The sequence below is a fragment of the Drosophila eugracilis genome, unplaced genomic scaffold (assembly GCF_018153835.1).
Source record: "Drosophila eugracilis isolate 14026-0451.02 unplaced genomic scaffold, ASM1815383v1 contig_47, whole genome shotgun sequence".
NCBI lineage: Eukaryota > Metazoa > Arthropoda > Insecta > Diptera > Drosophilidae > Drosophila > Drosophila eugracilis.
Genome location: NW_024573338.1, coordinates 179318 through 205556, shown reverse-complemented (window position 1 = coordinate 205556; position 26239 = coordinate 179318). Strand labels below are relative to the sequence as shown.

The window sequence follows — 26239 nt, the reverse complement described above, 5'->3', positions numbered from 1 at the left end:
AAGCCAAAAATTGTTTTTCCAATTTCAGGCGGACAGTCAAATAGGTCGTTAGTTGGGTTCGTTAGCTGCACAAAACTGTCTTTATTTTAGCTGTATGACTTGTTTTGACTAATTTATGGGCTAAAAACCCAAAAAAATATAACGAATATTGTAAAAAAATTTTATTTTGATTTTTCTTGTTTAAAAAATCCGTATTTTCCTCCTAGTAAGCCTTAAAATGGTCCAAATATGGAATGTTATACCTCCCTGAGCTCCAAATTCAATCTATTTTAACTTTTATTCGATGTGCATCCAAAAATAGAAAATTTAATTTTTGGCCATTTTTGGAAAAAAAGGCGATGGTACCCCTTACAAAAAATGCAAAATTTGGTCAAAATTTGTTTTTCCAATTTCAGGCGGACAGTCAAATAGGTCGTTAGTTGGGTTCGTTAGCTGCACAAAACTGTCTTTATTTTAGCTGTATGACTTGTTTTGACAATTTTATGGGCTAAAAACCTAAAAAAATATAACGAATATTGTAAAAGACTTTATTCTGATTTTTCTAGTTAAAAAAAAACAGTATTTTCCTCTTAGTAAGCCTTAAAATGGTCCAAATATGGAATGTTATACCTTCCTGAGTTCCAAATTCAATATATTTTAACTTTTAATCGATGTGCATCCAAAAATCGAAAATTTAATTTTTGGCCATTTTTGGAAAAAAAGACGATGGTACCCCTTACAAAAAATGCAAAAATAGGCCAAAAATTGTTTTTCCAATTTCAGGCGGACAGTCAAATAGGTCGTTAGTTGGGTTCGTTAGCTGCACAAAACTGTCTTTATTTTAGCTGTATGACTTGTTTTGACTAATTTATGGGCTAAAAACCCAAAAAAATATAACGAATATTGTAAAAAAATTTTATTTTGATTTTTCTTGTTTAAAAAATCCGTATTTTCCTCCTAGTAAGCCTTAAAATGGTCCAAATATGGAATGTTATACCTCCCTGAGCTCCAAATTCAATCTATTTTAACTTTTATTCGATGTGCATCCAAAAATAGAAAATTTAATTTTTGGCCATTTTTGGAAAAAAAGGCGATGGTACCCCTTACAAAAAATGCAAAATTTGGTCAAAATTTGTTTTTCCAATTTCAGGCGGACAGTCAAATAGGTCGTTAGTTGGGTTCGTTAGCTGCACAAAACTGTCTTTATTTTAGCTGTATGACTTGTTTTGACAATTTTATGGGCTAAAAACCTAAAAAAATATAACGAATATTGTAAAAGACTTTATTCTGATTTTTCTAGTTAAAAAAAAACAGTATTTTCCTCTTAGTAAGCCTTAAAATGGTCCAAATATGGAATGTTATACCTTCCTGAGTTCCAAATTCAATATATTTTAACTTTTAATCGATGTGCATCCAAAAATCGAAAATTTAATTTTTGGCCATTTTTGGAAAAAAAGACGATGGTACCCCTTACAAAAAATGCAAAAATAGGCCAAAAATTGTTTTTCCAATTTCAGGCGGACAGTCAAATAGGTCGTTAGTTGGGTTCGTTAGCTGCACAAAACTGTCTTTACTTTAGATGTGCGCTTTGTTTTTGAAACCGAAAAAATATATAGCGAATTTGTAAAAAATAAATTATACCCTAAGCTCGAAATTTAATCCATTTCAACTTTAAATCGATGTGCATACAATAATGGAAAATTTAATTTTTGGCCATTTTTTAAAAAAAAGATGATGGTACACCTTATAAAAAACCCAAAAATTGGTCAAAAGTTTATTTCACAAATTCAGCCGGCAAGTTAAACAGGATACAAGTTGGGTTTGTTAGCTGCACAACACTGTCTTTATTTTAGCTGCTTGTCTTGTTTTAACTATTTTATGGACTAAAAACCGAAAAACCTTTTTTTGAAACACTCTTTCAACTTCTGTATGACAAACAATAACGACGTAACACCGACATTCACGAAGCAGAGCTCGATTAGCCGATCCGATTCAAAGTCGAATCGATCGGCTGCCGTATTTTAGCATACAGCCCAACCAGACCCAACTTCAGTTTGGCAGCAGCAATCACGCGAATCAGTTCGAACCAGAAGCGAAACGAGCCCCATAGTCAGTACTATCCGACCCACTGCATCTGAAACTATGTGGAAAACGCTTGTCGCTTGACGGTTGACAAATTTCAGAATAGTCATCACCTTGAGTGCAGAGAATCAGTTGGGCTAATTGAATCGGGATCGGCAAAAAAAGTGGAAAATAATGAACGGACTGCAATTTGGTATAGCGGATAGAGCTTGCCAATTTTTTTGCTAAAAAGCCGCAAACGCGACAATCAGAGTGCTAAGTGCGCCATTAATCAGTTCAGTGCGAGGTTGGCTGCAATATCATGGCTGGATTGCTGGTACTGATCATCTGGATGGTGTTTAATCTCCTCCAGGCTGAGGCTCACTACATACAGATAGACCACGAAGAGTTTCGAGCCAGTGGCTTTCCACATCCGCATTTCCCACCACCTCCATTGACGCCACTGGATCACCTTCCTCAAGTGCTGGCCGCCAAGGAACTAACTCCTGCCGAGGTCATGGTTGATCTGACCAATGACTTGACTCACCGCCTCCTCCACTACCACTCCATTCTCAATCGCAACAACTTTGCCTTCTCGCCCACGGCACTGGTCAGTGTCCTGGTGGCTTTATTTGAGGGATCGGCTGGAAATAGTGCCGAGGAACTCCGCCATGTTCTGCAGCTGCCCAACAATCGGGATGTGACCCGTGTGGGTTACCGTGACATCCATCGCAGACTACGGGTGAGACTGGGCTAAATCCATATGTAGGCCAATGTGGTTGCTTTGAACTTAACCCACTGCCATCGGGAGGTTACCCACTCGAGAACCCCTCTCCAAATTAAATGCCAACACAAATTTACACGCCTGGCTAAGCACCCATCGACAAATGAGGTGGGCGGAGTGGCAGAATGCCAAGTGGTCATTGATAAAGATCAGAATCAGAATCAAATATGCGTACTGCCAAACAAATTGCCCCAGGCCCATGACTATTGATCAATTGATCTCCAATCTGGTTTCAATAGTTCGTCGACCCCATTGAGTCGGTTAATCTCCCAAAAGTGGCCAACGATTGTTCAAGTGAATAGATTTTTTAATTGGCAATAATTGCGTACCTACTACTGATCACGTTCTGTCCAGTAAAGTAGATCAATAGTGACATAGAAGGGTTACCCTAATTTTCGACTACATTTGAAGGATTTCGATATAAAATTCTTGATAATAGTAAAGAGTATATGGTTGTGGATTTAAGAGGGATGAATGGGACTTTTTAAAGTGATTTTAATCTACTGATAATATTTTCAGACCTATTTCTTCGGCTCCGATAACCCCCTAAAGGGACTCAGCTTGAACAAGGGCAACGTCACAATTCTAAAAGACTTTGAGACAGTGCTCATGTTTTATGGTTACGATTTAGGTGTGGACATGATATCCTCAACGCCAGCCAATCTTACGTCAGATGCTGAGCTGGTCAACACCACAATGGCCAGCAATACCACGACCGGTGAAATGGAAGCAGAGACTACCACTTTAAAGGATGCGGAAGCTACAACAGAAGAACCAGCTACAACGACCACAGAGACTCCGGCAACCACAACGACAGAGCCTCCAGCCACAACAACAGAAGCGCCTGCAGAGGCGGAAGCCACAACTGAAGCACCTGCTGCCACATCTGGTGAAGAGGCTGCCGAGCCCGCAGCTGAAGATGAAGCAGCTGAGTTGGTGTCTGCCTTTGTTGCCGAGGAAGATTCCGAGCCGCTACTGCGCATCCAGAAGGCCCGGGTTTCCCGGCTACCCACCAGCAAACTGCAGGCACCTCTTAAACACTCGAACCCAATTACGCCGAAGCCCATTTATCTGCCCAGTGCCAGGACAGCCTCCATGCCGATGATGGCTCGCCAAGTGGTGGAGCGGAAGCCATCACCAACACGGCAGGTAATTTCCATCATAGCCCCACAGGCAACGAACATCTCCCTGACACGGAAGACGAAAATGGCGCGGTACAGGCGACATGCGCTACCTGGCTACAAGGATCTGGATGCTAATCTCTTCCTAACGCTCTTCAATCCGCACACTCATGTCCCCCATCATCCGCTGCACATTCCACCACCAGTACCAGCTGCATTTGCGCCCATCACCAATGACTTTGAACCGCACTACATAGGAGATGCGGCCGAGGGCAAGTCCAACTATAATACGGATGTGATCAGCCATGTGTTCTACCTTGGCAATCAGCAGGTGGTGCATACCACCTTTAAGGTGTACAATGCAGTGCTGTACTACAAGTATTTCGATCACTTGAAGATGAGCGTACTGGAGTTGGAACTGGACACACCGGAATATAACCTAATGATTCTGCTGCCTGACTACCACACGGACATTGTGGCAGCGGCCGCCTCATTAAAACTGGGACCAACTCTTCGACTGATGCGCAAGCAACTAAAGCCGCGCTGGGTTCAGGCCATCATTCCGGACTTCAAGCTACATGGAACAATGTTCTTGACCAACGATCTTCAAAATGTAAGTGTCAATTCGTGAAGTGCAAATTTGAATATTTTTATTGAGCTGTATCTTTGGTTTTGTGCTTTTTTTGCAGATGGGAATGTAAGCATAGGCGTGATCGCGGTAGTTCCATGTTCACTATTACTTTCGTTGCAGTTGTGATGTCTTTGAGCCGAATCGCGCTGACTTTAGGCCCATGACAGAGGAGAAGGGCATCTACGTGCGGCACATTGAGCAATCCATAGACGTCACCATCCGTACGCATCCCATCAATCAGCTTAAGCGTAAGTGTCTCGCATTGCAGCACACCTGAATGGAGTGGAGCGGAGGCATTGAGCCGCAACGCAATGCGATTGCCCCACCTAATGGTGTTGCAACAGTTGCAGCCTCTGCAATACGAGACAAAGTGCAATAAACACTTCCTTTCGCTCTCTAGGCAACTATGGCGCTCAAACGAAGCCCATTCAGATCTCCGTGAATCATCCATTTATGTTTTTCATCGTGGATCGCGACCTGGACGTGGCTGTGATGTCGGGCCGTATACTGAATCCGCTGAATGTGCGCATCCAATGAAGCTCGACGAAGGTCAAGTATCGAAAGTGATGAACCCTTTGTTTCCCGGTGCCTACTAATACAGAAAGTTAGATATGGTTAGACTAAAATGTAAATACCCATGGATGTCACGGGAGTTGACTATGAAAACCAACATTCTCCGAGTCGCCCTTGTTAAATTAAGCTTACCCCTTTGAAAATAAATATAGTGAGGTGTTCCTTAGCCTAATCAGTTCCCTGAGTTATCCACTTCTAGTACTGGTAGGTGCCGAACACGGTGCACACGCAAAACAGGCTGGTGTTACTGAAGACCTCGGATACGGAAGTGTCGCAGTCGCAGTCCCAGCAACAACGGGAATTATAGGTGGCACCTGCACCCAGTTCCTGGCCGAGCATCACCTGGACTACGTGCTTGTATCGTTTCACCCGAGAGCTGCTGGCTATCTGCTGGTTCACTTCATCGGCAATCTCACTTGTCCACGTCCTGGCAACGTCCTTGTCGTAGGTTTTGTCTTTGGAATAGAGAGGTTGCTTAGCAACTTGCAGTGAGTTTATGGATTTTAACTTTTACCCTTTAATTTCTCGGCCATCACGTTATTCATTATGTTTTTGATGGTGGGCAAGGGAAACATCTCTCCAAACGCTGGTCGCATGCTGTAGGCGGTAGGCTGGGCAGCCGGCTTTTCCGAATTTTCCGCGCCATCAGCTGAACCCGTGCTAAGAGTTCCTGGTGTGGACTTTTTCTGCAGTTTATCCGCCAAATTGGGAACTGCTGATGTTTGGACGGACTTGGTTGCTTCACCAGTGGATTGTTTGTCAGCCATTGTATTTTAAATTCACCCTAAATTTCTTTTAATTTGCACTTAAGGAATACGACAAGAAATCGCGGTTTGTTATTTGACATTCACCACGAATCACTAATTTCTCGCAGAGTTACCACCTGGTTCAAAAAAGTGGCATCTTTATAATACAAACTATTTCAAATATAAAAATCCCGCCATTTTCCTAAACCGTTAAAACTTGTTAAAAAGAAAATAAACGTCAAATAATTTATGAAATAACAGGTTTGGCTTTAGGTTTCATAAAATCTTTATTCAATTCAAAATAAATCGAAAAATTACATAATAAATTCGATAAATATGTTTTTATATATGCAGGTTATAAATAAAATTACACAATAATTTAAATCATTTCATTAGTATACAGATAATGGTTGCTCTGCTCCTTTACATTAATATATGTATGTAGGCTCTCGCATATAGAAAATGTTTGTGTGCATCTCTTTGTGTTCACTTTGATTTTGGTTGGGCAGCAAATAACATATTACATACATGGGTCTGCTGTTTTGGGAGGATGTGCGGGAACTTTGAAAAATAAATAATAATACATACATTGAAACGGTATACACAGAAATGACAAACAATTGCTAAGTGAAAATATAACCTAAGAAAACTCAAATAGACGATTTACAGACTCAAAATCACATACCCTTTGCACATGTTCAAGTTTCACAATCAAATTAACGAATTACATTAAATAAAACACAACATATTGCATAGGACGTACACAGATCAGACAAATTTCAGTGGCGAAGACTAACTAAACATACAATTAGGTTGAATACGAAACTAAAGATATTCTCGATAATAATCGTACTCCTTACTTTCAAATTGCGAAATTAGTTTTTGGTTTTGATTTCTACTCTGCCAGTTTTTACATTATTAATCTTGCGCGCTTCTCAAAAATTAGTTAGGCTCACTACTTAAATATATTGAAATTGTTCTCTGCCAGCTTAATCACTTTGAATAGTTAGTTGCTCGTTTCGGTTACAGCTCATGGGATTTAGTATTGTTAATTTTGTATATTCAGCTGCCTTTTTGGTACATTCTCCCCTGTATCATCTTAAGTATTTAGGCTCAAAAGTCCGTGCAAAACTTCGTAGACCAGCAGACTCCAGGAAAAGTTTGCTATTCAAATCTGAAAAATGAAGCTATTAACTATGGATCCTTATTTCTATAAAACCTAGTTACATTCGATTCTTCGTGGTCATGCGGTTGTCCAGTCAGCTTTATGCCCGTTGCCTCTGCGGAGGTCGATGCCGACCCCGCTGCCGTGAGGTCGAGCTGTGAGGCTGTGGGTCGCAGGGCTGCTCGCTTAGCGACAATTTCCAACATCTCATTGAGTATTGCGCCCTCGGCGGCCACATCGGCGGAGCTCTTGTCCAGTTCTAAAGATAATTATTTTTGTTGAATATATTTTTGTTGCTGATATAACTTTAAAGCTGAATCCCAATACTTACTGTTGCAGGACAAGCGCAGATTGAGCTCTTCCTTGAGCTGGGCATGCCGATACTCCAATTGCAGTTCCTGTTGCCTTATAGTCAGTTCCTCATCGCGTTTCCTAAAAGCAAGGTCAATCACATAAGTTTCTTCATAAGCAAAGCTCTTTAGATGGACCTACTTGAGTGCTGTGATGTTTCGCCAAATCTCCAAAAGTTCCTTAAGTAACTTCTCGTCGTTGTCCTTAGTCGCGTCCAGGCTGCAATATAGACTTTAGTTAGCTGAGACTCCAAATTAATATTACGACCTTAGACTTACTTTTCAATGTTCTGCGCCTCGCCCCGCAGGGCCTTCTCAATGAGTACGCCGCGTGCCTCCAGGTCCTTTAACTGCACCTCAATCTCCTCCTGTTCCCGCTGAATCTCTTGAGCGATTCGCAATCGCTTGAGCTCAGCTTGTCGTGAAGCCTTCGATATGGCACGTTGCTTCTTATGCTCCCGTGTCTCGTTAGCGTAGCTCTCATCTGAAAGGGTAAAGGAATTATAAACTCATGCCAAAAGTCTTCCACTTGGATGAATCAGTGGGTCGAGACAGGACAGTTGGGAGGGGATAATATGCAGACATAAAATGAGAAGAACAAACCATCGGATCTCTGATAATTCAGTGGCAAAGGCGGTATGGGCGGTGGTGTCTGGTCGTCCAAGGCCTTTGGATGAGCTGCGGCCAGATGGTGGGGCTTGTGTATGTAGAGCTGCGGGCTAGATGATGAGAACGATTCGGGTTTCGGTTTCGCAGTGTTCGTTTGCTTTCGATAGCGACTGTTGTTCGTGGTGTTCAAATACTCTTGCGAGTGATTTGCCTGTGATGTGGCTCCTGCTGCAGCATTGCAGACCAGCATATCCTTGTCCTGGTGTGGCATTGTGTTTGAAGGTATCAGAATATATATCGGGTTAAATGTGTGTTTTCGAGAGGTATCAAAAGATGGTGAAAGAAATTTCGGAAAAGAAAACAGCTTTCAGCTTTCTGATTATAATCAAAATGTTATTTACTAAAAAAAATAGTATATACATTTAACGTGCATAAGTCCAAAGGTAAGAAACTTAATAAATAGATCTTATAGATTACCAAAACCAGGAGTCCAGGGAAACCAATCATGCAAAAGAGTCCAGAACATTGAGCTTAAATCATAAATAACACGTCTTAAAGCAATTCCCAATAAACAATAATGTGTCCATTACTTAACCAATAAAAACTTAACACTAAAAACACATAATATAGGTCCGTAAATCTTCCCTTGAAACCTTGCACAAAGATACCTTCTGGTACACATAATATTAAGTTAACATAAATGTTATTTAAGGGAGGCATAGGGGAAAATAAAAAGTAATACAGCAGGCAAACTTAAAACTTAAGACTTAAATAACTTTTGCTGGAATTGGGTAAAAGAAAATGAAAATAAAATAAATGAAAACAAATTAAAAAATAATAGTTGCATTTTGGTTAGATTATTAGGACAGCAAACAGACAGAAAGCCCATCCAGATGAAGAAATGTGCGTTTAGAAACCAGTTAAAATAATATATGGAATGCCAAATAATAAGACTAAGCTTTTGTGAGTGAGGAAAATTTGAAAAAGGGTTTAGAATAGTTAAAAGTCCTTACACCAAAACCGAAACTCCTCAGATCAAAGCAAGACTGTAAGATGATTAAAAGAAGTTTAGATGTTATAACACTTATTTTACCAGACACCGAACTCTTTTCAGCTAATGTTACTTAATGCTAAATGATGTCGGGTGAATCGATAGCTTGGACTAGCCAAGCTCCATGAGGCAGACAACATTTGGTTACATCAACACCGACCAAAACCACATTATATATACATTTATTGTAACAAAAACTGACCTTCGACTTCTCCTTGGACTTGGGCGAGATGCGGAATCGGCTAAAGACTCCACCTCCTCCGCCTCCTCCTGCCGTATCCGAGATTGTGGGCGTGCCGCTGCTGCTGGTGCCGGGTCGCTCTGAATGCTCAGAGTGGCCGGCAGCCACAGGACCGCCCTGCTCCTTGGGACTGGTGGCCGCGGATGAAGAACCCTTTTGGAAGAAGCTGGACAACGACTGTATGAGGCTCTTGCGCCGCTCCGGATCCTTGGGCCTGCGTCCTGACTTCGTTTTGGCTGCCTTCTCCTGGCCACCGGACGCCAAATTAGGATCAGATGTGAAGTCGGCCGCCTTGGCCTGAAGCGCTGCATCCTTTTCCAGCTGCTGTTGCTGCTGCTGGCCCACTATGTAGGCCAGATCGTTAACACTCTTTGAGGCACTCATTTTGCGGGCACGTGCTGCCAGGTCGCCGGATGGCATATCCTCAAGCTGCTTTGGCTTGAGGGATCTGTTTTGGTCGTAATGCAATCGTGCGCGAATTAGCTGCATCTTCTCCTCGGGACTTAGACCCAGCTCTGTGTTGGATTTCAGGCGAGCCCTAGCCCTGGCTTCACTTCTCAAGTTCTCTGTTGAAGCGGAAATGTTGGCCACTTCCTGAGCCACAGCTGCTTCTCCTCCACGATTACCTCTCGACGGAGCAATGGGAGTTACGAAGTCGCCCAATTTTCCTCCATTAAATGAAGCCGTCTTGCCCAACTTATATCCTACCAAAGCATTCGTATCGATATGCTCGCTGAAGGGACGCGGCTTGTAGAGATCACTACTGCGTGTGGGCGCTTGGACAGTTCGATAGGGCGACACATACGTGGAAGTGGCGGACTTCTGTAAAGGCCTCTCCGTTGGCGGCTTTGGTCGCTCCTCAGCCGTGGAGGCATGGTAGTGCGCCTGACTGGAGCAATTGGAATCCTGTGGACTGCAGGCAGCCGCCAGCTTGGGTGTCGGACTAAGACTGGCACCACTAGCATAGCCGCTGGTCAGCAGACTGCGCTGACGACTACGATGCAGACGTTTCTCGGCATTCAACTGCTTCTTCGACTGCAGCTTATCCATAACCAGATCGTGAATGAGATCCTTCTGCTTAGTGCGCTCTTTGGTAATCTCCTCCAGTTTGCTACTGAGCGTTGGTATCTCAGAAACCTTACCGGAGATGCTGGTGCTCCGCGGTCGCATCGCCACCGGCTCCTCCGCGGACTTGGGCGGATCTTCGGCTGATTCTATCACAGATGCATTGGCATTTACTTGCAAGTTGGGCGCCTCTCCCTTTGAGCTCTTGCGTCGCTGAGTGCTGATCTGGGAGATGCGCTGCTGCAGTGCTCGGACATACTCGAACTGGATCTGTAGATCCTCCTCTTGAGGAGCTGCCTCCTTAGAGGCGTTTCCTGGTGTCGAGGAATTGGGACCAGTGCTGCTGCTGGTCACCGTTGAGGTCTTTGGTTGCTGCTCTGAGCTGCTTGGTGTTGAATCACCTTTGCCCGCAGCCAACATAGAGGCAAATTGGTCGAGCACACGTGGCGAGGAGGTGTCCAGTGGACTGGTGACCACGGTCAACGCCTCACTTTCCTCCGTTGTAGTTTGCTGGGTCTGGGATAAGCCCAACCCACCCATACTATCATCATCTAGTTCATTGAGGGTGCTAGAATCGGTCAAGGATTGGGTCATGGCTGGAGCAACCTCATTTACTGGCGTCTTCGCATCATCATGCATTATGTACGCTCCCTGTTCAATGTAATCTATGCCCAATTTCTCATCCCGCTTTGCCACTAGCGGAGGTAAGTTTCCAGAATAACTGGATGGAGGAACCGCTTTGCGGGTCGTCTTCTTGGGTTCTGCCTCAATGTACTCCATATAACCCCTATTCTGAATAAGAGCCGTATTCGTTGCTGAATAAGCCTCTGCACAGGAACCCTCCGAGCCCGTGTCCATAAACTCAATATCATCTATGTCGATGGCACTTAAGATTCCGTCCATCTGCACCACTGGCGCCTGCCTGGCCAGCTCATGGATAACCTCGTTTCCACTAGGTAGCTTGGTGCCTCCCCGTCGTCGATCTTTACGCCGCTTTATCGTTCCCTTATTCGAGTTAAGCACAAACTCCATGTCTACAAAGTTCTCTGAAATGCAGTCATCTGCTGTCCAGTCGGAGAGTTCTGTTTCCGTCAACACCTGTCCGGTGCCAGTATGCTCGGTTTCAGAGTCAGATCCTCGAGAAAGCACTTCCCCTGTGGGCGTCTTATCGCTATCGTGCGCCGTGGGCGTAGTTGGAGTATCAGGGGTCCTCGCCAAACTGCTTAAATTAAGCGTAATGGGCTTTACCGCCTGACTGTGCTCCACATTACTCTCTACGATCAACGGAAGGTTCTTAAGGCTCTCAATCTTATTCTCGTTTTTGCTGTCGAACTTCAGTTTGGGTGGTCCCATTTCGGGTAGTGGGGGCGGTGCAGTGACGCGACGATCTGCTTCGATGACTGTACACTCTGCAGGCTCTGGAGTAGCTGTCACTGGTTCTGTCTCATGGTCATCCTCCATTTCCACCTCGTTTGTTTTCAACGCTGGAGCAGATGGAACAATAACGTTGGCGGGCATATCCAAGAACTTGACATCTTCGGGATCCCCGATATACTTTCCGTTCACAATCATCAGGCTGTCTACCTGCATCAAGGCGCCACTCGTATCGTGCACTTCCAAACGTGGTACATTGCGCTTTCCACCCGTTGTTTGGGTATCGGGACTAGTAGTAGACTCAAGAATATAATGCTGAATATCTTCTATGCTGGACGATTCTGAACTTGAACAGATGGACCCACTACTGCCCGTGGTAGACATGACCTCCGGCTTTGCCTTGTCCCATGGGATGTTGGGAACCTGTATCTGCACACTATCCGGCTCATAAAGCTCATGCTCGGCCACATCCTTCTCTGGAGAGTCGCGCTTCTCCTCATCAGAATGCTCCAACAGACTCTGCTGCTCCTCGCCACCCTGCTCCTTCGTTCCTGTTCCCTCCTTAATATGTCCCAGTATATCGGGAATGCATTCCTTTACATCACGAGAGACATCCGGCTTTGGTTCCTCTTTTATCTCCTGCTGTAGCTCGCTTATCTTGTTACTATCAGGTGTAAGACGATCATCAACATCCATGGCGCCACCATCCACCGACTGCTTCTTGGGCGTGTCCAGCGCTGTGAGATCGATAATGGCCACCGGCTTCTCCGGAGTCACTAGGTCAATAACCTCGATCACCGTTTTGTTGTTCGTTGGCGTGGTTGGAGAACTTTTTCTAGCCAGCTGGTCCAGCAGCGTGGCGTTAACCGCATCCGTGTACTCCATTCCCTTGTTAAGTTCGTTCTTGCAGTTCACAAACACATTCTCCTTCTCATTGTCAGTGGAGTGACTGGATGGAGCTTTCTGTATCCTGAGCTCAACGCGCAGATCGTTTATCACATTACTGGTGGCTGAGCGGATGAGCTCGTTGGTCTGTCCAACTGCCTGGCTGCCCTCACCTAACTTTGTGCGATCGAGGAAGGTGCGCATGCCGGCACTGATATCACTGCTGGGATTCAACAGCTTCTGGCACTCCGAGATGTTTGACTGGAAGCTGCGGATGCGTGAGTCCAGTACCGAGGTCGAACCCGACTTCTGGATCTTGTTGCCATTGGCCTGTTCACCCAACAAGTAGCGCTTCTTTAGCTCCAAGCTCTTCTTGGACGCGATGCCCTCGGTACTGGCTGTCTTGTTAAGCAAGTAATCTCCTGGCCGGGGATTTTGGAGAGGAGCGCGCTGGCTACCAATAAAAAGAGTGGGATCCACCTGAACCAGTGGCTTGAACTGTGGCAGTGGCGGTTGTGGTTGGTACTTTTGGAGGTAGCTGCCACCCTTCTCCCGCGCAGCCAACTGTTTCTGGTGAAGTCCAGCAGCAGCTGCATTGGGTCCGATCATGGTGGACTTAATCTGTAAAATTGACCATAATTTATAATAAGTTTATATATTATAAGTAAACTCTCTCATTCACCTGGACCTTTGTGGGCTTCCTTAGATGGGTGTCATCGATGAAGATTTTGGGCGCCTGGCGTATAATCTCATCGTTGTCAAACTCGGAGTCGGTGGATATCTCCGTGGCAGAGTTGAGCTCCACTTCGTCGGGTGAAGTGCTCTCGGACTCGGTTTGAACCTGCAAATGGAGTCGTGGATATACAAATGAATTAGTGGACGTGAAGACAGAACGACAGGCAAAGAAACGAACGTAAAACAAAAGCAAAGGGAGCCGGGATCAGTAGAGATCGGTCAGATTCTACTGCCCAAACCCGCTGGCGGCGTTTTATGTACAGCAAACACCTTCGGTTCGCACATGCTAATTAGTCGGAGTAGTGGGTTAATCAGCAACAACAGCGGCGTCATGCCTTTAGGTACGATCCAGAAGGGAAACGAAAGGAACGCTGGAGTACAGAACGAACGCTGGCCGGGATTAGCTAGATCGGCTTAGGGGTTAGGCCATTTATTTTTTGGACGGCAACAGAACGACACAACACATTTGGTTTTCAGTTTTCAGTATTTTCTAGGCTTTACAGGTTTAGAGACTACAAACTTTCGGCTTTATTTCGGGCTGCTTGAGTTCAGGGTTAGCGCAACATTTCGGGGACGGCTGTGCTTGAATTTACCTTCGTAGATCGTACCCAGGTGCATTTACTTTTCAATCAAGTGGCTAACTCGATCAGAGGCTAGCCCGATCTTGTCTTTGGCTGGTTGGAGGACTTGGACTGGACTTGAACTTGAAGGCGTGGCACATCGAGAGCAGACAGGCGGGCGGGCAGTCTAGCATGGTTGGTTGGTTGGTTCTTTGGTTTAAGGTATTCTTGGGCTGCTGATCAGGGACCTATATATTGTTTTGTATGGAGGGGCCAGGGGTCAGGGGTTGGGGGTCTGTTTCTTGGGTTGGTTTCGCTGACGTTGGGTTGGCTCTCAGTAGAGATAGTAGTTGAGGCGTCGTCTGTGGCCACAACAGGGTTAAATATAAATATAAAAAGAGAAGGCTGCTTTGGTCAATGGTTTCAGGGCTAACAACTAGGAGATAACGCACGACTCTTTGTTGCCATAGCCGGAAAGTGCAGATCCAGTTCCGGATCCGCTGGCGGGGCTCCGTCGTCGGAACAAGTCGCTCAGGTGGGAGCTGCGCGTGGTCGATGGATAATAGCTGCTGGTTGCACTGCTGCTCGGTATGTTGTAGGTTCTGGTCCTGGTCAGGTAATCACTACTGGGACTGAGGTAGTCGTAGGTGTTGCTCTTTCGGGTTGAAGTATTTGGAAAACGGTTTAGCGTGGAGCTGGCATAATGCCTTGGCCTGTAACTGGTCAGATCATCATCCACATCGTCGTAGTCCCTGCGATCTGTACTGCGCAGTACTTCCCTCATATAGGGATTACGCTCCACTACTCTTTCGTTAACGAAATCTCTTTTGCGGTTATGCAACCTTTTGCTGCGATCCAGCAAGGCTTGGGTACTGGCGTCCATGGGATCATCGTAGTTGACGTGGCTCACAGGACGAGCAGTGGCCACTGTTGTGGTGGTGGAGATAGTGTCCGTGTCCTGGCTGGATTGCGCCGACAGAGATTGCATGGAGGGTCCTTTTTTGAGGTCGCTATAAGATTTTGAGCTTTGTCGGGAGCTGTTGGCTAGCGGTTTAAAGGGCTGTGGCGATTGAGATCGCGGCTTATCCTTGAATTTTCGAGAACCTCTTTTGTTTGGGGACAATAATCCTTCAAAAATATCTTCCTCCTCAAGGGATTCGGCACGTTTATCGAAAACGGTTTTCCCATCTGGCCACTTGCGGTTCTTAAAAGCAGCCGATGGCGGGGAATCTGAGCGAGCGTATTCAGGCAGCTGTTTCCTTATCTTCTCTGCCTGTTCCTCTTCATCCAAATCCTCAAGGTCTACCTCGCCTTCCAACTGCGCCTTGGGCCACGAACGACCTTGGAATACCTCGGGCACCGGCTCATCAATGGCAACTGGTTCGGGTACAAACCTGGGCTGCTCCGGCTTGGGTATCTTTAGTTTCTTGGGCATGGGAACAATCACCGGTTTGTTGTCCTGTAACTCTATAAATGCAAACGAGCTGCGCCGCGTGGAGCAGGCGGTGGATTCTATGGAGGGGGCTGCGCTACCATCGACATCCAGCTTCTTGAACATGGGAGGCGTGCCCTCGCGCCGCGTTGTCGTATCCTGGGTGCGATTTGTGTCTTGAGTGGTGCCGCGTCGTGAGTGAGCATTCATGGGCGGTGTGGGTGGCGGCAAACTCCGCTTGCTGCTCGAGTTGCTGCTGCTCTGCAGGGAGTCGCGTCTACGTTGCTCCGCCGCGATGGCTTCGAAGCTCTCGTCCCTCTTGATCAGAGCCTGACGTCTCTCCTGCTCAAAGTCTTCGATAAGACGTTTTTGAGCCGCATCGGCTCTTCTTGGAAGCATGGGACTGTTGGGTAGCTTCTCCATGTCCCACTCCAAAGAGCTCTCCTTACTAGCCACGCTTTGGGCTTTAGAGGGCGGTTGGTTTTGGAGCAGCCTTCGACGTGGCATGGGCGATGCGGGAAGCTTTTCCATGTCCCAATCCGAAGAGTTCTCCTTGCTACTGGACTTGGGTGGGGTAATTATCTTCGGTATCTCCACTAAGCTGCTTCCAGAAGAGTTTTCGCTCTTGAGGGAATTACTGTGACTTATTGGGGGTTTGGGGATAATGGGTATAGCCTGTGGAATCTCTTCAGGTTGTGTAATAGTTTCCTCCTTGACCTGCTCTGGAACGGAACCATTTTCTTTGATTACCTCTTTAGGATGATCCACTTCGTCGAGATTTTCTTCTACCAACATGCTGGGGAATCTCAAAGTTTGCCTGCTTTCAACTGGAATTACTTCCACAGCGTCAGGTTGAACATTTTTAATGTAAACCTGATGTAGAAGATCCTGTACAGAAGGAGCCATATCCTCCGGATCTAGTTTGGAAAGCTTTTTCTTCAGCCTTTGTGGAGCCACGGGAAGTGATGGTTCACTAGAGGAAGAGCTACTTTTGGGTCTACGTTGTGGGCGTGATGGAAAGTGCATGCCATCCACTTCATCCTGAACATTATTCTGTTTGAATTTCTCCCCAGCAGACGGTTGGAAGGACTCCTCATCACGTTCCAAAGACTCAAGCTTATCCAGATAATCCCGATCCGCTGTGTTCCTTGAAACGAGTGTGGCCCTTGGAGTAATGCCCACCAGTTCGTCGTTCGAATCGAATTCCACATTCACCAGCATCTCGTCGGAAAAGTGGCCAAAAAGCTTCTCAATGCTCTGATCCTCAGAACTGCCTCGTTTTACCACTGTGACTGGTTGGGCGCTGGGACTCTTGCTGATCGTGGTACACAGCGAATCAGCATCAAAGTCATCTTCTAGTGGCTCTGCAATAGTTGTAGGCTGCGGTTCCTGCTCCATTTCTTCCACCATACTTTGGAACAGTTCGTCCACTTGCTCTGCCTCCCTCTCCTTTTCCAAGTTATCCAAGGCAACAAGCGCCTCCTGGTTGAGCTTCTCGTTAAGGGAAATCTCCGACTGTCGCCGAGACATTACCAAACTGGATTGGGAGCCACGACGTGAGCTATTCGTGGACTTATCACACCCGGTTTTGGGTAGATTTTTAATATCTTCAACTGGTAGGGGAATTTCTATTTTAGCTTCTATGGGCACTTCTTTAATGGGTTCTACCGCTGGACTCTTCGTCTTTGATCGCTCCAGCTCTTTAGCCTCCGTTGCCTTTTCCAGCAGGTCAAGAATCTCAAAATCATCTGGAACAGGACTGGCTGGTTTTAAAAGTTTTATCTCCACGGACTTTGGCGCCTTCTTTTGGGCCTGTTTGGCCTGGCGAACATTACTGATCTTGACCAGTTCCTCCAGGGAATTGTTTGCCTTGCTGACCTTTGGCGTTTTAGAGGGGGATTTTTTCTTTTTAATAGGAGACTTTCGTTTCTCGGGGGACTTACGAGCGTTTAGGCCAAAGAACTTGGCCAGCTTTGAATCGCGATACTGCACGGGGAGATCGTTTATAGGATCAGGTTTGGCTTTAATCTGTGCCTCTTTTTGCTTTTCCTCCTTTTGGGCATAGAATTTGTCACGCTTCTTTTGCAGAAAGTTGGTGGCCTCGTTGCGCCATTCGTTACGCAGGTAATCCATGGTCTTCTCTAAATCACTCATTGAATCGCTGGCGGAGACCAGTGATTCCCTGGAGCGGGTTAAGCTGCTCAAGTTGCTGGTGGTTGACTCCATGCGGCGCAATTTGAAGGCTGCTTGTTCGTCACTATTCTGCGAATTCTGGGAGGTTACCGAACTCATAGACTCGAATCGCTTGAGGATGTTCTGTACTCCAGTCAGTCTTTCTTTCGATGGTTTCAAATCGAACTCACCCTCGCCTAGGGATTTGGTTTTTACTAGCTTCTTGCTACTGCGTTTAGGAAGCCCTAGTTCCAGATCCAATCCGGTCTCCTCGAGTATGCGATCAATATTGTCAGATAAATCGCTGGGTGACTTTTCATCTTGAAACAAGCGCTGATACTCGGAGCTCGGTGAACGTACTTCTCCATCTCCGAGGATTTCATCCAATATCCGTTCAGCTTCATCCTTTGGTGGCTCCTTTTCTGGAACAACCTCCACTGCAGCGGCGGCTTCTAGAGCTGCCGCCTTTTTGGCTTTGGTACCTTTCGGTACGATTTTCTTGACAATTTTAATGGTCTTTCCCTTGGACGTGGCTGTGGCTTTCGTTAAGGTTGTGGTACTTCCTAACTTTGCTGGCTTCTTGACTGCCGATGTAGCTTTTGCGGGAGCCTTCTTTTTGGTCAGGTCAAGAGCTCCATCCATCTGATGATCCCTCAAACTGAAGGTGTCCAATGAAGCTTGTCGTTTAGGTGGCACTGGTTTGGAATCTGCCACCTTTCCTGGGTTCTTTTTAGCCTGCCCAACATTCTCCTCCTGGTTCTTAGTCTTCTCCTCTTGGAGCTTAGACTTGGCTAATGAAGCCTCAGTCTGGGACTTCTTTAATCGATCTGCCACCGTTTCTACGGTTCTTCGTTGTGGAGCTGGACTGCTGGGGAAGTACTTGGCAAGATTCACATCTTTGAGGGTGACCTGGTTCTTGTTTGTGCTGCTTGCAGAGCTCTTCTCTGGCTTCTGGTTGGGAAAGTACTTCGAGAGGTCCATTGAGGGTGGTGCCTGGGCACTTACCGTTGGCATCGTCAACTGTGACTTTATGTGATCCATGGTGCCTGCAAAGCTGCTGGCTTGGATCTCCTTTAACTTGGTGTTGAGCTCTTTATTGGGTTGTCTTTCCACATCCACATCCGCATCTACGTCCATATCCTCATCCTTATCACTGCTGTTCTGGCGTTGGATCTTCTTTAAAGTACCAAGGATCCCTTCAAGCTGCATCTTGCTGTTATTAGGAATGGGAGCCTTCTTCACCTTTGGGCTACCGTTGCTCGCGTTGCTCTTTAAGCTGTTGGAACGGCTTATGTTGGTGCTGCCCCCTTTTGGTTTTGGGTGGGGAAGTTTCTTTAAAGACTCAGGCTTTGGCAGCTGCTCCTTGGGACGCTCCTCAAAGTTGGGCTTGCGTGGCTTTAGCTCGTCCAGATTGAAATCTATGACAGGCTTCGGTTTCACTTCGGCCACCGGTTGGGGTGGACTCACTAACTTCTCGAACTTTTCATCGAACTTGGACTTCGGTTGAAGTGCTGGAGCAGCAGGAGTAACTTTTTGGCCAGCTGCTATGGCCGCATTCTCCGCTAGCCACTTCTCCTTTAAGGTTAGCTTGCGTAGGATGTCGCTCTTGACCAGATTCTCCTTGGCCAGCACCTCGAGATCCTTGTTCATCTTAACCATATTGTTCATATGATAAAGTTTCTCACTGATTGCCTCTATCTCGCTACTAAACTTACGAGGAGCGTTTCGCTCCAGTTGCTCCATCTCAACACGAGTGGGTGTGGAAAGAGGTGTCGATGGTTGACTCCGAGCGGACTCAAAGGAGTTAGCCGATTTCAGAGAGCTACCATCGGCCACATTCTCTTTATTGTCTACGTTTACCTTAAGCTTCTAATTATTGGAATATTTGTGAATTTTTAAGGACAGAAATGAAACCAACACCATGAGAAGGAGATTAAATGAATATCGTAAGAGAGTCAAGGAAAATAAATGAGAATAATGAGAAGGTTAGTCTCCCCATCACCAAAGTCACAAGATAAGAAAATGTCACCCACCTCAGTCTCCGTATCCGTGGGCAGATTAGCGGGCAAGGGCTGAAGACGAACCTCCTGGCGACGCAACTCGCGGGCCTTCTTGAATTCCTCGCCCTCAGTGTCGTCCTTACCATCATCTAAAATAACAAATTTCACAAAGTATTAGATTAACGGAATTTAGATCTCCCCCTTAGTGCCCACTCACCCGCAATACCTTCACTAGAGTCGTAGAAATCATCAGAATCATCGCTGTCCTCACAGTACTGCTTCCCAATCCAGTCCGAAGCCAGTTGGAGAGTCTGGGCACCAAAAGGTGAATCATCTGCCTCCTCGAACATCTCCGAATCCGACTCTGTGCCAGATTCATCCGAACTGGATAGCTCTGACTGGGAATCATTGTTGGATTCGGGCAGGAAGTTGCGACCCGACCACTCGTGCTCATCAATGACATTGGCCTCGTCATCGGACATGGCATCAGCTGAGGCTGTAGCTCGCGACGTTTCCAGGAGATCCACTTGATCCCTGGGTGGAGTGGTGTCCATGGGCTCAGTTGTGGCAGCTGCACTGGGTGGAACGGCAGGCGAGGCGGGTTGAGCGGCAGCAGATTTCTGAAAAAATTAGTTAATTTAAGTTTAAGAAATCGAAATCGGAATAGATTTCAGATTAATACTCACCCTGCCCTTGTTGGTGCGCTGAGGCAGCGGCTTGGGCGGCAGCCGGAAGTGCTGGGTGCAGTAGAAACGGCCCTGTGGATCGTCTCGATCGAAGGCATAGCCTCCCAGACGCAAATTGGTGTGGCAGTGGTGGCACTTAAGGCAATTACGATGCAGAACCAATCCCTCAACGGTGGTCTTCTCCATCAGGTAGACAGTTTGCTTGCAGAAGCGGCACTTTTCGGAGGCAGCCTGCTTTTTAAAGGCCAGCGCCACCTTGGAACTCTAAATTATGGCAATAGATTAGTATTAGGTAAAGTATAACTTTGAAAATAATTAACAATTAACGATAACGCTTAAACTTTTGCTATACATTCGATGGGTGTCATGTACAAATGAGTGAAAGATGTGGTTTGATGACAATGAGTGTGTGTGGAAAATTGCCTAGACTTTTGCCTAAAGCACGCTAACAACATCATCGACAGCAGCACAAATAGCAACCACAGGAAGCAACCACGAAGGATATATAAAGGCAAAATATAAGGAAAAGCAGGAAAGCAAATATATATATATAATAGCACAGGGGAAACAAAATAACAATGGAAACCCAAACTAAACAATAGATACATACAAGGAGGTGGTGGGTGAACGCAAGATTACTCACAGATTTGGGTATGACTGTGTTGTTGGTGTTGGTGGTGGCATTGCTGCTGCCCGCATTCTTCTCATCCGAATTCGTTTCATCCTTTTTGCCAAACTGCCCGGCAATGGAGGCCACCTTGTTGCGACCCCGCTCGCCCACATCCAGATTGTGGCCCTCCTTCAGTTGCTTGTCCAGGTTGCGAATGGTCTGGTCGATGTCCTTGAACTTCTCCGCCTCGCGCGAATCCTGACGCTGTGGCTTGGACATCTTGTGCTGGCGAGCTTGAAACTGCTCTTTGCTCCACTTGGGCACTTTCTCCCGCCCCTTGGGCCCATGGATCTCCGTCTTCTTGGACAGCTCAATCTTCTTCTCGATCTCGCGCACATTCCAATCGTTTGAGTCGATCTTGCCGATGGCCCGCATCAGATCCTTGGGTTTCTTGTCGCCACCAAGACCACCGCGTCCCGTCATTCGCTGCTCCATGTTTTTGATGCGATCGCTGAACTGCTCGTCCGCCGTGCGCGGTAATGCTGAGGGTATGTCCCCGCGTTCCCGATCCTTTGGTGGTGTGTGTTTGTGATTGTGTTTTGGATTTTTTGTGTTTTTTGGGCATTTAAATAATTAAAGTTCGGAGGCGGAGTAGAAAGGGGTGAAGAAATCAAAATTTATAGATATGCATAAATATTTTAAGTCTGATTACTGATCGTCTAACAACGAATTAACAAAAAACAATCAAATCAAAAGGCAAACAACGAAACGTAAGCTTAACAAAATATCCAATTTTGAATAGTTAGATGAACGAGCTTAGCTTAGCGAATAGTAGAATTAGTAACTGGCAGACTGGCCTAGCCGAATCTAACGTCTTATAGAACTAGAAGTTATTTCACAGCAGATATTACAGCCAAGTTGGGAAGTTTTTAAAACAGTTTTTAAACATTTACATAGCAAACAAGAACCTATCCTGAAGTTTATCACATTTTGGTATGCAACTTTATTCTGAGAAAAAGGGAGTATTCAAGGTAAACTTATTTCAGTAATGTTATTTTAAAACTTGTTAATTGGATCCAAAAGATAAATAAATCTTTCATCAGAGCATTTGTTTTTAACACAAGGCGCTTGTTAGTGGCTTTCATTTTCCTTTCTTGATAGATTTTAAGGAACAGAACTGCAGCATTAGTCAGAGATTAGGATCAACAATGGTCCGCGCAGGACCAAAACGGGTCAAGACAACAACATAGAAGAAGTCTCAGCGTGCAAGAGCGAGATCCTAAGGATCTCGTCGCTTACGGGAAACAGAAGCTTCCGCTCGAGGTCCTTGACACGATCATTGAAGACTGGCGCCTGCTGGCGGTACAGGAATATAGAGTAATCCTCAAAGGGGGTACCATCTTCTGCCACCCCTGGCTCGCCACCCTCCCGCAAAAGTTTGCCAGCCTGCAGAAGCTGGAGGCTCTTGTAGAAGTTCTGCGTCTGATGGTAGCGCTGCTGGCGCCGCTTGCTCATCCGCTCCTGCCGATTCTCCTCGATCTCTTGCAAGCGCTGCTGGCGCTCCTCCTGCGCGGCAGAGGTGAGAGTCAACACATTGGACAGATTCGGAAAGGATTCGGATTCTTTTGGGGGGCACGGGGTTCTTTGTTTTCGATCGAATGTGATTTCGGGAAGCTATGGGATGTTCTTGGGTGCTTTTGCATTGGGACAGACACAGAACGGATAACTACTTGGCTACTTTTGACTATGACTGTGGAATAATGCTAGGTTAGTACTCTGTGAGGGAGATTGAGGGTTACGCATCACAAGATGGAATATGTGGACGACACTGGGACACTTGGACACTGAGCGAACTGACCTCATTTATGGTTTCGAATGCGCTAATGGCGTTACTGATTTCATGACAGAGAGCTGTTCTCAGCAGGAGCTGAACCTTGGGAACAGATTTTCGATTGTTTTGATTTTATGAATTTTGGTTTTTCTTTCGATAAACAAATGTGATTAACAATTAATTTCGTTGAATGTACATGAGAGAAAGAGAGTTGAGTTTAAACAATTTTTAACGAAAATGGTAATGAAAAAAAATATACACATAATGTATGTGTAATTTATATAACAAAATGCTCAAACGTCTGATTAAGTGGGGCGAATGCACTCCTCAGACCTTCTGGACATTCCCGTATGAACCAATCCATAACTTAATATAATGCCAGCATTTACTCACAATATTGGCGGTTTTGTCAACCTGGCGGCGCTTCTTCGACCGACGTGGCGTATCGTTTTGACCTGTTCCAAAAAGTAAATCAGAAGTTAGTCAAAAATCAAAAAAAAAATTTGATATACAAAAATGATTCTCTGGAGTGGCTGCATGTCTACTCAACAAGTCTTATAGTATCTTGATTATCTTTCAATATATAACTATATATTACTATATCCGACAATTGAAAAACATAAAGTTAAAAAACTTAAAAACAAACTAAAGCCAAGCTAGGTAAATTATAATTTCTGCCAAATCGACCAATTCTAGTCTACTCTAAAAACAATTGTTATATATATTTTATTTCTACTTTTAAATTTGACATAAATGCGCTTTTAGCGGCCACTCCGAGATTCATTTTCTTGCCAGACTTTTGTGTAATATAGTAATCTTCAACAGACCCAGCGGTGGTATGACTCCCGTTCCGCTTCCGCCAGCAGCAGCACCGGCTGCGTTTCCACCAGCTCCTCCCCCAATATTGAGAAGCTGCTCGTGGCGACGCTGCCGCTTGGCCCGCTCCTCCTCCAAAACAGAGCGGCGTTGCACCGTCGTCGGTATGTCCACCGCATCCTGCATCGGCGATTTGGCCTTGGGCTTCGTCGCCAGCAGCTTAGAGAAGTCAGGCTGAGCGTGCGTATGGTTGATGCGATACTTTTGGCGCAAATCGCTGAAGTCCATCTTGGGGTGCTTGATGTGCGGAATTTCGCCGCGGAACAGCTCACAGATCTGATCCAAATAGTTGAGCCAAATGCGCGACTCCACGTCGGTCAAGTCCAGCGATTGCTTGGCGGTCATGATGCGATCGATGCGCAGTTCACGCTCCAGGACGGCGAAGGCCAGCTCATTGCACTCCACAGGACTCATGTCCTTGGTGGCAGCAAAGTCGATGAGATCAGGACGATAGCTGAGAGGAGGAAATTTTTTATTAATTACCGTTTTGTAATAGTTTTAAGGACTACCTACCGATTAATAAGCGCACAGAGGACGCGGCCATTACGGAACACATCCGAAGCCTCCTTGAGCTCGGGAATAAACTGGTGGGCATTCAGCTGAGCACTTATCCATCTCAGCAAAGAGGCACCCTGGGGCAGTATGTCTAGGAAATGAAAAATAATTAATTTATATTTCCAGATATATTAATGGTCATTGACTAACCTCCACTACGACGCTTCCTCCTACCAGGCGTATCAACAAGCGGCGCCTGCAGGGCATGCGTGTCCATGAAGGTCTGCTCCAGAACGGACGGATCATCCGTATCGACCAGATGCTTTACCTGCCAGCTGTTAACCGATTCCCTGTTCAGATTCGGATAACGCGTGGCCGGATCCACGGTGTAGGCACTAATGTCCCGCTGCAGAGTGTCCGGCGTGGTCTGGTTGAGCAGCCGGTAGATGCTCTCACGCTGGGCTAGTACGCCAAGGGTGCTGTTCTGTGGATTGGACCACAGCTTGATGGCATAGGCTGCGTCCATGCTGGACAAGAAGCCGCGGGCACAGCCCGATCCTGTGGGCCAAAAGGGCTCCAGCAGGCTATCACCCACGAGGCACTGCATCAGGCGAGCGCCCTTACGCACGATGACGCGACAGGACATCTCAGCGGCGAACATCGAAGTGAAGTCAAACATGGCCACATCGGGCTTGCCGTAGTGATTAACCGCAAACTCAAGGTTTGGCATTTGGTACTGGGTAGAGAACTCTGCAGCCTCACGGGCGTAGTCATGCAGTTTCTGTGTATCCACATTGGCAGGGGCCAGAAGCTCACCGGGATCGGCCATATCCTCAATGATAACACCCTTGTCAATCAAACTGTGCTTCTTGGCCGTCATCACAAAATAGTGCGTCTCGTCTTTATAGTAGACGATGTTTTCCAGATCAATACCCGTCTTGCCGTAAAGCTCCTTGAAGAAGGCCTGGTTAAAGATAAAGGCCACTCCGCTGATCTCCTCCACCTTGGCCTCCGCCTCCGTCTTCTTGTTTATGAAGTTCGCCGTGATGGCAATAGCCAACTTGCCACGAAACTCCTTTCGCCTGAAGTCCAGCATATTCCGCTTGCCATCCGCCCCGATCAGCACATCGAACTCATAATGAGAGACGGCGTGATCGGATGGGGAAACTGCTGCCCTCCAACCCCCTCCATCGCCCGAGGGCTCCAGAGCATGCTCGAAGCTGACGCCCTCGTGGATCTCCACACCGAGGAGTAGTGCCACCTTGAGTAGCATACACTGCAGCTGCCGGATGGAAATGTGATCGATGGACCCGGCACAGAACTTGCCGTAGAACTTCTTGGCTCCAAGGTTACGCAGATCCGTGATGACGAAGGGCCACAGATGGAGTACATTGTTGCGGGTGATGCGGTCACGTTTCTCCAGCACCACCACCTTGGCACCAAGCAACTGAGCCTCGATGGCAGTGCGCAAGCCACAAGGACCGGCTCCGATGACCAGGACACGGGTGCCAGTACAGGCTGCTCCCTTCCCGTAGACACGATGGGCAGCACGGGCGTCGAATTTCTTCCACAGAGCCTGCGCCTTCCACGATCGCACCTTGGCCTTGAGTCGTGGGTAGAAGTCGTTTAAGGGGGAGGGCCGCAGACCCACAGCCTCACACATGGCCCGATGGAGGGCCAGGATCTGGCGCATTGTCGTTGCCACGCAGAGCAGATCAAAAAGCTCCGCCGCTTCCGCGGCCGCCGCATGTTCTGCCATTAGAAGCTGATGTTGCTGCTGCTGCTGCGGCGTCAACTGTTGCTGCTGCTGTGGCATCTGCTGCTGCTGTTGCTGATGCGGCGGCAGGTGGTGATGGTGCCGCTGGTGTTGGCGGCTCATTCTGCAAGGACAAAGAACATAAAAGACATACAGTTAGTAGCGAGTTTAGATATGACGACTACGATTACTAGGCAATGAAACTTGTTGGGGGGGAAAAAATACGTACAAAAACATGATTATTTTCTTATTTTTGTTGCTGAATTTCAATTAATTTCTGACAGATTTTTCATTCACATTTTCCCTCGTTTATAATATGCACATATCTCTGTTTATATGCGCTGTCTTGGCTGTCAAATTAATTTAAATTAATTAAGCGCATTAAGAAATGTCTTGTAGGTTGGTCGCTGTTTTTATACCCTATATTACTTGAAAATAATTAAATTACAAT

At 46.3% G+C, this 26239-nt stretch overlaps 3 protein-coding genes across 4 annotated transcripts; 1 reads left to right on the top strand and 2 right to left on the bottom strand.

The window, feature by feature from the left end:
• Nucleotides 1-2057: 2057 nt before the first annotated feature.
• LOC108108365 lies at nucleotides 2058-5113 on the top strand. Its single transcript, XM_017216411.2, has 5 exons — nucleotides 2058-2782; nucleotides 3344-4558; nucleotides 4635-4642; nucleotides 4697-4824; nucleotides 4977-5113. Exons 1-5 carry the CDS (start codon nucleotides 2363-2365, stop codon nucleotides 5111-5113), a joined length of 1908 nt encoding a protein of 635 aa, XP_017071900.2. The 5' UTR covers nucleotides 2058-2362.
• LOC108108366 (dynein light chain Tctex-type protein 2B) lies at nucleotides 5076-5993 on the bottom strand. 2 transcript variants are annotated; one of them, XM_017216413.2, is made up of 3 exons: nucleotides 5664-5993; nucleotides 5282-5604; nucleotides 5076-5165 (listed from the first exon to the last, which is right to left on the bottom strand). In XM_017216413.2, the coding sequence occupies exons 1-2, from the start codon at nucleotides 5914-5916 to the stop codon at nucleotides 5345-5347; spliced, it is 513 nt and encodes a 170-aa protein (XP_017071902.2). In that variant the 5' UTR covers nucleotides 5917-5993; the 3' UTR covers nucleotides 5076-5165; nucleotides 5282-5344. The 2 variants fall into 2 exon arrangements, with proteins under 2 accessions (XP_017071902.2, XP_017071901.2); XM_017216412.2 differs by having other exon boundaries at nucleotides 5077-5168.
• Nucleotides 5994-6163: 170 nt separating this feature from the next.
• LOC108108381 (F-actin-monooxygenase Mical) lies at nucleotides 6164-26131 on the bottom strand. The gene is given in 22 exon segments (XM_017216429.2): nucleotides 6164-7069; nucleotides 7123-7319; nucleotides 7392-7492; nucleotides 7553-7630; nucleotides 7690-7894; nucleotides 8014-8278; nucleotides 9033-9065; nucleotides 9273-13256; nucleotides 13318-13476; nucleotides 13964-13993; nucleotides 13995-14033; nucleotides 14379-19403; nucleotides 19568-19683; nucleotides 19752-20154; nucleotides 20221-20484; nucleotides 20864-21400; nucleotides 22130-22396; nucleotides 23055-23116; nucleotides 23489-23991; nucleotides 24051-24183; nucleotides 24243-25912; nucleotides 26018-26131. Coding segments are annotated over 22 exon segments (14085 nt in total). The 5' UTR covers nucleotides 26026-26131; the 3' UTR covers nucleotides 6164-7063.
• Between the last annotated feature and the right edge of the window lie 108 nt (nucleotides 26132-26239).

What these genes read in the sequence shown, in the direction of transcription:
- LOC108108365 (XM_017216411.2), top strand. Translation starts at nt 2,363, where the DNA reads ATGGCTGGATTGCTGGTACTGATCATCTGGATGGTGTTTAATCTCCTC. An exon ending in ACATCCATCGCAGACTACGG is followed by an intron (nt 2,783 to 3,343) that starts GTGAGACTGGGC and finishes TAATATTTTCAG; the next exon opens with ACCTATTTCTTCGGCTCCGA. An exon ending in TCCCATCAATCAGCTTAAGC is followed by an intron (nt 4,825 to 4,976) that starts GTAAGTGTCTCG and finishes TTCGCTCTCTAG; the next exon opens with GCAACTATGGCGCTCAAACG.
- LOC108108366 (XM_017216413.2), bottom strand. Translation starts at nt 5,916, where the DNA reads ATGGCTGACAAACAATCCACTGGTGAAGCAACCAAGTCCGTCCAAACA. An exon ending in GATGGCCGAGAAATTAAAGG is followed by an intron (nt 5,605 to 5,663) that starts GTAAAAGTTAAA and finishes TCTATTCCAAAG; the next exon opens with ACAAAACCTACGACAAGGAC.